This window comes from Pelodiscus sinensis, chromosome 1, assembly GCF_052426305.1.
Source record: "Pelodiscus sinensis isolate ZL-2025 chromosome 1, ASM5242630v1, whole genome shotgun sequence".
Classification (NCBI taxonomy): Eukaryota; Metazoa; Chordata; order Testudines; family Trionychidae; genus Pelodiscus; species Pelodiscus sinensis.
The window spans coordinates 161531885-161543361 of record NC_143052.1 but is presented as its reverse complement, the minus strand read 5'-3'; the positions used below and the strand labels follow the sequence as shown (position 1 = coordinate 161543361).

The 11477-nt window shown below is 43.9% G+C and overlaps 1 protein-coding gene across 1 annotated transcript in view; it reads right to left on the bottom strand.

Annotated features, from left to right (window-relative positions):
* Positions 1 to 840: 840 nt before the first annotated feature.
* PLCXD2 (phosphatidylinositol specific phospholipase C X domain containing 2) overlaps positions 841 to 11477 on the bottom strand; it is a 28842-nt gene continuing 18205 nt past the window's right edge. Inside the window, exons 3-4 of the mRNA XM_006116853.5 lie at positions 10361 to 10602; positions 841 to 2733 (exon numbers count right to left, since the gene is read on the bottom strand). Coding sequence (XP_006116915.2) covers positions 2589 to 2733; positions 10361 to 10602 — 387 coding nt within the window. The 3' untranslated portion in view covers positions 841 to 2588. The remainder of the gene's footprint in view (positions 2734 to 10360; positions 10603 to 11477) is intronic.

Here is an 11477-nt window from a genome sequence, read left to right as displayed (position 1 = left end):
TAATCTAGAGTTCAGCAACATTGTGTAACAGCCCCTGACAATGCAATAGTGTGAAGGTACAAACTTTGTGAGGTAGTATCACCTCATCACCAAATCCTCCTCTCAGTTCAGCTGTTTCAGCTTGAAAATTGCAAGGTTTTGTGTATAATTATAGCACTATTATGACTGCAATTAAAGCTTTGCCCATCTCTAATGTCCAAGCTTGAGGGTTTCTGTTCTACAGCCAGTGGAAAGGAGTTACTTATATCCAAGAATAGTGATAGAAATGTAGCCGTGTTAGTCTGGGGTAGCTGAAGCAAAATGCAGGACAATGTAGCACTTTAAAGACTAACAAGATGGTTTATTAGATGATGAGCTTTCGTGGGCCAGACCCACTTCCTCAGATCAAATAGTGGAAGAAAATAGTCACAACCATATATACCAAAGGATACAATTAAAAAAAATAAACACATATGAAAAGGACAAATCACATTTCAGAACAGGAGGGGGATGCGGGGGGGGGGGGGGGGGGGGAGGGCGGGGGGGGGGGGAGAAGGAAGGAAGGTAAGTGTCTGTGAATTGATGATATTAAAGGTGGGGAGAGTGGGATGTTTGTGAGTTGTCACAAACACTCAAGCTATCTTACCCATTACCAAGATAGTTTCCCCAATTATCACCTCTAATACCATTAACTCACAAACATCCCACTCTCCCCACCTCTAATATCATCAATTCACAGACACTTACCTTCCTTCCTTCCCCCCCCCCCCCACATCCCCCTCCTGTTCTGAAATGTGATTTGTCCTTTTCATGTGTGTTCATTTTTTTAAATTGTATCGTTTGGTATATATGGTTGTGACTATTTTCTTCCACAATTTGATCTGAGGAAGTGGATCTGGCCCACGAAAGCTCATCATCTAATAAACCATCTTGTTAGTCTTTAAAGTGCTACATTGTCTTATATCCAAGAAGTGTGCTAACAAACTGATGTACAGTTGAATGGTGCAAAGTTTTCGTCGCCAGCGAACCAACACAATTTCCTGTTACTCTAGAATCTAAACCTTTGTTTTTAAATGTCTCTAGCCCTTATGGTTCAAAGATAACCTTTACAGTATTCCCAAGAGCAAATTCACCCAGTGATGTCTGCCTGACTCAGAGAACCTGACACATCCCCTCTCAGATCTATTAGGTGTCCTTAAATCATCAATGGCTTGTCAATGGTGAAGCCTAATTATCATAATTTAAAACATGTAATTTATCAATATTTTGCTGCTGATCAAAACAAGTTATTTAAAAAAAGTGTAGGATTATGAAATGAGCAGCAGCACAATTTGTGAGCAGCATCTTACTCTGCCATCACAAGTGAGTGCAGTTTGAGGGAATGCCATGAATGATTCCCATCAGAACCTTAATTTGCTTTCCAGACATTAAATCAGAAACTCAGCACAGGTAAGTCTCAAACTCTCAAGTAAGTTACAAAATTTACAGTGACTTTACAGTAGATTTTGAGCAAACCTGTGCAAGTTCAAGGTTTTTTTTTGGGGGGGGGGGGGGAGAAAGGGGGCATAAAACTATGTAAAAAATGACCAGATGCCAAACAAAAACTTAGCAATGTTTGCAGTCTCTCTCTCAAATAACACTTAGGGAATGAAAAACCACGTGGATTGAAATTGGGATAGGGGATAAGGTTCCTACAAATGAAAGCACCAAGTTTTGACTAAATTTCAGTCTACAGTTTGCTACATTTTGTCTGAAGGCTCCATTTCAATGAACAAAACCTGCTGTGTTACTACCATGCACATAACAGCCTTTTGTGTACAGAGCTTCCCCCTCGCTCCAAACTTTCAAGAGAACTCAAGAGAATTTTTTTCCCCAAAAGAAAAGTGCATCTGCATCCTGTTTAGTGGAAGTCCCTTAAAATAAGAGATTGGTTGAAAATAAAACCTTAGAGTCAAAATCCTCTGAGAATTGTAAGTTTAGATCCAATGTCTGCACCTCCAACCAACTTCTATTTAAACCACTATACACAGTATAAAAGCTTCCCTCTGAACTATAGGGATGCTGTTTTTTTTTAAAAGGAAGTCAGAGGAAGCTTCCAGTACAATATAAGATAAATTAGCAACTGCTAGCTGAGACCAGCACAGTTCTCCTTGATGTATCCAGGTGGAGGATCCCTTCTGTCTGATCTGGTAGAACTGCTCCCAAGGGATCAACGCTGATTTTTAACCTGACACCTAGGTTAACACACAGGATGTAATTCCACAGTGAATCCAGTTGCTGCGGAGACAATGCTGCTAATTGGTTATGTCTGTTGTAGTGTCTGGCCTCCTACTTGTAGGCAGACAACAGCTTGCTGTATTGCAGCAGATGGGTGCACAACAGAGTCAGATGGGTAGTCACAAAGAGCCATGCAGCAGCACTCAGATATCGCTTAGTGTGCAGATCAAATCCATGCATCAATGGAGGGAGTGGATCCTGATGTGGATGATTTTCAGCACATTTTCCTCAAAAACACCTAAATTGATATTTACACTGAAAGTTGTTGACATAGATAAAAGACTCTAAATCTACTGATTAGAGTGAGAGCGCAGTCAAGATTTAGTTACAACTCAGTGCCCTTCTAAAAGGAGGTTGTTTAATGCAATAACCGTTGCGGCAAAGTCAACCAGCTCCACAAAGTCCGATGTAATTATGTTCACACCCATAATACCTGGTTTCTGTGTCTTTATCCAGTTCAAAATCATAGGCAGGTTCCTAAAGAAAAAAGAAAGAGGGATGAATGTGTTATGGAAGTACCTTGATTTCTGACTACATGTAACATTTTGTGTGTGCACAGCAGTAACATTTTATGCTTGCACAGTATATTTTATCCCCAAAGTAGCAAACCTATATATACACACACCGCACTCTTAAAATGCAAGCACTCTGGGGAAAAGGGTGACAGAAAACAATACACTGCACAACCATTTGCATGTGGGCACAAATATTGGACAAAGTCACCCGTGTGAATACTGTAGGATTTTTAGTGATTTTGCTGAACATTTAGAACCTCAGAATTTAAGGCCTTGCAGTTGTTTCTTTGTTCTTCTTTTGTCTGAGTGTATACTGATCTGAAGGCCTAGTTCACAGCAATTAGTCTGGTATTGCTTTAAATCACTGTTAAGTAGGGATGGATGAAATGGTCTGATTACTAAGAACTGGACAACTTTTCAATCATTCCTTGAAAAGAACTTGAACAAAGGATTTGCAGAAGTTTTTGTGCTTCATTCAAACTACAATGATGTGCATTTGTGAAGGAGCCCAGAATAACTCATTCTACGAACGCCATAGTGTGCCTGTTGTTTTACAAGCAGACAGAAAGATAGGCTTCCTCCCTTTGGAGCTCGTAATTCCTAAAAGGAAATACAAAAGTAAAAATGACCCACAAAGGAAGTCATCAGTAAACAAAAGGAGAAGATAAGGGTGGAAGCAGTTTTTCCTCATGAAAAATTAGTCACTTGTAAGTCATTGTGTTGATCAATTTCAAATGTTTCTTCATTAGTTAGAACTTAATGCAAAATGGTTTAATATCCATGTTCAGGGTCAACAATATCAGAATCAGAAGACAGAGATCCAAAATTTTACAGCCAAATTTGAATATATAGAACAGATAGGTCTCATCTGACTGCGAATCAACACTGCATGTGGCTGCAAGCAGATTTTAACCTGTGAAGTATTTGGACTTTTTAACAAGTCTCATTTCAAGCTTTCAGTGTTTAAGCAGGACTTCTCGGTGTCTTCCACAGGAAGTTTTGCTTAAAATCTGATGACACATTATGACTTTATATTTGAATTATTGTTGGAGACACTCAGTGGAAGTAAATAATTTTAAGGAGGGATTTGCCCCATGAGAAACACACATTACAGCTTACTCTGTGCCTTGACAATAAATTTACCGATGTTTTATGAAGAGTTTTGAGCACGAGAATGGTCCTGTGAATTGACACATCATATAAATAGTAGCCCAGTGTCTGAGAGTCTGTAATGCCGAAATGCTGGCTGTTCCCTCTGGGCGGCCCGTGCTGCATGGGGAGTGCGGGGCCCAAACGGCTGCTTGTGCTGCTTGCTTCCCCGCGGCGGCCCAGCTGAGTGGTGCAGAAGTCAGCCGAGCGCCACGGTGGGAGGCGAAGGGGGGTGGGGCGGTGACGTGCGGCATGACAGTGGCTCCAGGCTCCGCCCCCTGGCCGTGAACATCATCTCCCAGCTCCCCTTGCCTCCCGCTGTGGCGCTCGGCTGACTTCTGCACCACTCAGCCAGGCCGCCACGTGGGAGCAAGCGGCGCAAGCGACCGTTTGGGCTCCGTACCCCCCATGCAGCACAGGGAGTGTGGAGCCCCAACAACCATTTGGGCTCCGCGGTCCCTCGAGTGAGAGGCAGGAGGGGGAGGAGAAGTGAAAGAGAGAGACAGAGAGAGAGGCAGGAGGTGGAGGAGAGCTGAGAGAGAGAGGGGGAGGACGTAGGAGAAGGAGAGAGACAGAGAGAGAGACGGAACAAGAGACCGGAGGCTCAGGAGAGAAGACCAACGTGGAGGAGAGACCTGAAAATCCTGTCTTATGATGGGCTAATTGGCTAGTACTTATAATATTTTACATTTAATATATACTAGAAAGAACCATTTTGTATCCATGAAAATTAAACTGTCTATTAAGTATCTTCAGTTAAGATTAAAAAGCAATTTAAAATTTTTATAACCTTACTTCTTCTTTAAAAACAAAAACAAACAGGTGGGTGAGGTGATATCTTTTCTTGAACCAGCATCTGCTCAAGAGAGAGAGACAGACAAGCTTTCAGGCTTACACATCAAGCTTGTCTACACATAGGCTATGTCTACACTGCCCCCTCTCGTGCAAAAAAATATGCAAATGAGGCAAAGGTGGAATATTGCCATGACTCATTTGCATAATTAATGAGGCTCCATTTTGGCGCAACAGGCTTTTGTCTGGAAAAAAAAAAGAGGAAGAACGGCTCTTGTACAAGAAGGGGTTTTTGCGCAAAAAGGAGCCATGTAAACATCACCTTTTTGCACAAAAGCCTCTTGCACAAAAAGGGAGACTCAATTATGCAAATGAGGCGCAGTGATATTCCACGTTTCGCCTCATTTGCATTTTTTTCCACAAGAGGGGACAGAGTAGACATAGCCATACAGTGCTGCAATGGTTGTCACCGCTGTAGCACTTAGTGAAATCACTGCGATTAGTGACAGGAGAACTTCTCCTATCGTTTCGGGCACTTCACTTCTCTGAGAGGTGTTAGCTATGGCAACAGAAGAAGTCTTTCCATAGAGACAGAGTTGTCAACATCTGGATTTCACTTGGTGTAACTGTATCACTCAGGGGTATGGATTTCCACAGCCATGAGGGACACAGTTATACCAAGTTAAGTCATTAGTGTAGACCAAGCCCAAGCTCTTGTTCAGGTCTGGGAAACTCTCGCAGAGCATCACATCTACATACAAGACTGAACAGATAGTTTAGCATAAGTAGTTGACATACATTTCAAGGGACCATATTTCAAGGTGAAGTGGCCTGTTAAGAGCCCTCCAGTCATAGAAAAGAGGGTGCAGGGAGAAACAGCTGGAGGAGGAGGACTTATTACATGTCATAAATTCAGTCCATGGCTTTTAGTGTTTAGCAACATTGTGGATTTAATCTCCTAGGCTCATCTTTTGAAGATGTTGTGCAGGTTTCATTTGAGGAGAAGGACTGAGAGGTCAGATATAGAGCGATCATTGTGAAAAATGTTCACTCACATGTGGTTTTGTCTCGTATTATTTTCCTATGTGAGTTCATTCAAGAGACAACACACCTTTCAAGATCCATAGATTCTATACATGCCTCTCACATGTGGTATATCTGGTACGCCAAATGCCACAGTAGCAAAGATGGGGTGAAAACTGACACACACTGTGCTCTCACATGTTATGTTCCATCTTGTATTTAGCAGTGACAATGAGTTAGTTTTTCAGATCTCAAGAGCTCTGTGTAAGCTTGAAAACTTGGAACTCTCACCAACAGAATTTGATCCAATAAAAGATATTACCTCAGTCATCTTGTGTGTCTAATATCCTGGATCTTACAGCTTACACAACAGTGTGTACTCTTAAAGCATTTTAGCACCATCTAGTGTTTAATGTGCAAAAACAAATTGCAGTCTTAGAAAACAAGCAGTTCAAAGTATTTGGCTCAGAACACTTGGATACTAACACTATTTCATGATTTGGTTTTAGACATTCTGTCAGACTAAACTGGAACTTTATGTCCTAACTTCAAGCGCAGGAATTTCAGTATTGCTGTTATGCAGGTATTTTAGATTGCAAGTCTTTGGTCCTTTGAGGAGGGCTTTTAAAGAAACAGAATAATAGTATCATAGAAGTGTAGAACTAGAAGGGACCTTGAGAGATCTTCCAGTCCAGTCCCCTGCAATTGAGACATAGCTAAGTATTATCTGACAGACTAAGCAAACCCAATCTTTTTAATCTTTAATGAAAGGTCATGTTTTTTAGACTTGATCATTTTTCTTCTTCCTTGACTTTTTCCAATTTGTCTCTTTCCTGAAATGTGGCACCCAGAACTGGGCACTTGGAGTAGAGAGATAAAAATCAGCATGGTGTAGAGAGGAAAAATACTTCTCCTGTCTTGCTTACAATACTCTTGTTAACACATCCCAGAATGATGTTTGCTTTTTTTTTTTTTAAACAACAGTGTTACATTGCTGACTCATTTAGCTTGTAGTCCATTATGACACACACACACACACACACACACACACACACACACCCCTGATCCCTTTCTGCAGTACACCTTTGTAGGCAGTCATTTCTCATTCTGTAAGTGTGATTGTTCCTTCCTAAGTGGAGTACTTTGCATTTGTTCTTATTGAATTTCATACTATTTAGTTCAGACCATTTCTCCAGATCATTTTGAGTTATAATCCCATCCTCCAGAGTATTTGCAACCCCTCCCAGCTTGGTATCAGCCACACATTTTATAAGAGTACTCTGCATGTCATCATCTAAATCACTGATGGAGATATTCGACAGAACTGGACCCAGCACTGATTCCTGTAGGACCCCGCTCATTATGCCCTTCCAGCTCAACTGTGAACCACTGATAACTACTTTCTGGAAAGGGTTTTCCAACCAGTTATAAAGGTACCTTGCAGTAGCACCCATATAGGTTGTATTTCTCTACTATGGTCGTGCAAGACATTATCAAAAGTGGTACAAAACCCAAGATATACCACATGTACAGTTTCCCTCCGTCACACACACACACACACACACACACACACACACACACACACACACACACACACCTACCTTGTTACCCTGCCAAAGAAGGCTCTTGTGTTGATTTGTTCTTGTGATTTGTTCTTGACAAATTCATGCTGAGTGTTACTTATTGCCTTATTATCTTCTAGGTGTTTGCAAACTGGTTACTTATTTGTTCCATTTTCTTTCTGCGTACTGAAGTTATGAAGACTGGTTTGTAATTCCCTAAAATATCCTTATTCCCCTTTTTATAGAATGACACTATTTCTGTCCTCTTTCAGTCTTCTGGAATTGCTCCTGTATCCCATGAATTTTCAAAGATAATTGCTAATGGCTCAGCTTTCTCTTCAGTTAGCTCTTAGGATGTATTTCATCAGGCCCTGGTAACTGAAACACATCTAACTTGTCTAAAGGCTTATCTACACAGGCAAGTTACTGTGCTCTAACATTCTCACTCAGAGGTGTGAAAATACACTCCTGAGTACAGATAGTTACAGCCCAGTACATAGGCTCCCAGGAATGGGAGTCACGCTCCCAGCTATACTAGAGATGATTTACCTAGAGTGCAGGGAAAAACGTCTCTACCAGATGTTGTGATCACACTGCTGTGACAAAGGATATGAATTTGATCTTGCATTTTGTCAACCAATATCATGGCTAAAAGCTTCTGCTTAATATATTAACCATGATCCACTCTCAGAGCATCCTTTGTACTTATGCTAAAAGAAACTGTATTTGTTGATGAATTGTATACAGGCAGTCCCCGGGTTACGTACAAGATAGGGACTGTAGGTTTGTTCTTAAGTTAAATCTGTATGTAAGTCGGAACTGGCGTCAGCCGCTGCTGAAACTGACCGCCAGTTCTGACTTACATACAGATTCAACTTAAGAACCCCAAGTCAGCTGCTGCTGAAACTGATCAGCAGCTGATTCCAGGAAGCCCGGGGCAGAGCAACTCTGCCTGGGGCTTCCTGTAGTCAGCGCTGGTCAGTTTCAGCAGCGGCTGACTTGGGGACGCCTGGGGCAGAGCAGCTGGGGTGCTGCTGGGTTGCTCCAGTAGCGCGGCTCCTTGGCGCTACTGGACCAACCCAGCAGCACCCCAGCTGCTCTGCCCCAGGCGTCCTGATTCAGCCGCTGCTGAAACTGACCAGCAGCGGCTGAATCAGGACGCCTGGGGCAGAGGGCTGGGGTGCTGCGGGGTTGGTCCAGTAGCGCCCAGAGCGGCGCTGCGGGACCAACCGGCAGCACCCCAGCTGCTCTGCCCCAGGGTCCACAACAAAAGCCTGGTCTGCTGGGGGGGGGGCACACTAGTTGTGCCCCCCCCCCAGCAGACCAGGGACACGGGGAGCAAAGCCGCAGCGGCGGGGTGCCATGCCTCTGAGGCTTTGCTCTGGCGCGGGACCCGCTTTGCTCGCGGTGCCCCTGGTCTGCTGGAGACGGTCTCCAGCAGACCAGGGGCACTGCGAGCAAACCCGCAGCCGTGGCGGGGTCCCGCGCTTCTGAGGCTTTGCTCTGGCAAAGCTGATTCCAGGAAGAATCTGCCAGAGCAAAGCCTCAGAAGCGCGGGACCCCGCCACGGCTGCAGGTTTGCTCGCGGTGCCCCTGGTCTGCTGGGGGGGGTGGGGGGGCGCAGCTAGTGTGCTCCCCCCCCCAGCAGACCAGGCTTTTGTTGTGGACCCTGGGGCAGAGCAGCTGGGGCGCTGCTGGTTGGTCCCGCAGCGCCGCTCTGGGCACTACTGGACCAACCCCGCAGCACCCCAGCCCTCTGCCCCAGGCGTCCTGATTCAGCCGCTGCTGGTCAGTTTCAGGAGCCAGAGTAAAGCCTCAGAAGCGCGGGACCCCGCCACGGCTGCGGGATTGCTCGCGGTGCCCCTGGTCTGCTGGGGACTGTCTCCAGCAGACCAGGGGCACCAGGAGCAGCTTTTCTCGCCCCGGAGGTCAAGGTGGCTGACCGCTGCCTGTGAGCTCCGGGGCGAGAAAGCCCCATTCGTAAGTGCGGATCCGACATAAGTCGGATCCGCGTAAGTCGGGGACTGCCTGTATTAACTCTGTTCTTGGCTACATGTAGGAACTTTCAGGGATAAGATGAATATCTTGTTAAGATCTACCAAGTTGCACCTGGTGGATGGCTGATAACGGTGTCTTGTGACTTTATCTAGGTCAAAACTAGATAAGAAACTGGTAAGAAGTGGTTAAACCCTACTTTTGTTGTAAACCAGGTCTCTCAAACTCCTGGCCACTGTGCCCATCCCTGGCTAGAGTGATCGTGCAATCTGACCTGGAACTCCTGGTAGGCCAAGGGGAGGGGGCTTCTCCATTACCGGCCCCCAAGCTCCAGCTCTTCCCACCATTGCCCTGCCCTCTTACCCCATGGTACTCCATCCCCAAGGACATGGCTTCAGGAATCACCAGGGCTGCTGCCATAGGGATTGGGGGAGGGGCGGGGGGGGGGGGCGACTGCTGCTGTGGCACCAAGTTTTCCTGGTGATCCCCAAATCCAGGTCCTTGGGGACAAAGAACCATGGGGAGTCGGGGGGGGGGGGGAGGGGAGGGCAGGGTGATAGTGGGAAGAGGCGGGGCTTTGGGACTGGTAACAAACAGGTCCCTCCTGGCCTGCTGGAGTCCTGGGCTGGATTGCAAAATTACTCTGGTCAGGGATGGCCCACCGGCCAGGAATTTGAGACCCTGTTGTAAACAAATGTATTAATATCAGGAGAAGTAAGCCCATAATTCTTGACTACTGAAAGACTCGACTTCCCAGATTGAACTGATAAAGTAGTAGCACATTAGCTGGCTGAGCTTTATCTGACATCTCATCAATACCCTAAATTCAATCTTACCAATATGTTACCTGGGATGTTTGCACATAAAGGGATATTTTGTGGTTTAGTTTAACTTCAGGGAGACAGATACTTATATTTGATTACTGAAAGTAACAATATATCCAGAAAGATCATCTACTGGTATGTTGTTAATTATTCAAGCACAGGCTTGGTAGTTACTTGCTTATTCATTGTAATTGCAATGTAAAAACGTCAAACAAGGTGCTGTGGAACCAAGACAAATCCTTACCTGTGAACAAGCGTATTTTTGAGGCCACAGATTAGATGCCGTGCAATAGTTTTGACCCTGGGTGTGAGAATAGCTTGAGAAACATGAAAAGTTCCATGTTGAGCCCGCTCCCCAAGAGTGGTCTCTAAGAACTGTAATAGCTTGTGCACGTTCGTTGTGTTTGCCCAAGGTGCTGGTATTTTATTCCCTGGCCATAGGAAAGAATATTCTTGATACAGAGGGTAGTGGTAGAAAATGAGAACCTAAATAATGGAAAGATAGAAAAGGATGCAAATTAAACTGAATCATGATGTTCTGGGTCAAAATTTGCAATTAAATATACCCATGCCTTCCATTGACGTCTGACTATACATATGTATAATCCAGTGAAAATCTGGCCTCCTGACTTTGAACTAGTACACTGAAAACAATTAATTCTCTAAAGTATTGCCAGAAATGAGAAAATGATTTTGATTATCTAGAAATTCAGGACTAGAGAAAAAGGAGAATTTATAGGATGAAATTGAAACGATATTTTAAAATTTGTACTTAAATAACATTCATCTAATCTTACTCTTAACATTTGTCATGCAGCATTGCCAGTATTACTTTTCTCTCAGGAAAAGGATGGTGGCAAGTTAGGAACTAAAATACTGTACAACTTAATTCAAATTAACTTGCTGTGATACACTGAGCTGGATCATATACTGGTGTTCCATTGCCATTTATGGACTGGAACACCAAAGTCAATCTCTTTGTCAGCTCTAATCTGCATTGTACCTTCAGGAGCTAACATATCAGAATTTTAATCCTGGTGCCATGTGAATATAGGACATTATGCTCCCATATTTTATGAAGTTTTTGTTTTTGAATATGAATATGTTTTGTGCAAAACGGGCATGTAACCTATCATCGAAGAGCTTGTTATTCCCCCCTGTGTACACTCTATTTGTGTGCAAGTGTCACACCTGCATTAGAAGTTAGAATATCAAGTATAAACCTGCCTATTGATCTAGGTATGCTAGTGAAAGACATCAGTGGTACTTAAGGAACTTAATGGCTCATTGCTCAGGACAACAACCCATGAATAGTATTGTGCTTTCTGTAAATTTGGATTAGGATTGGTCTTGCTAAGATG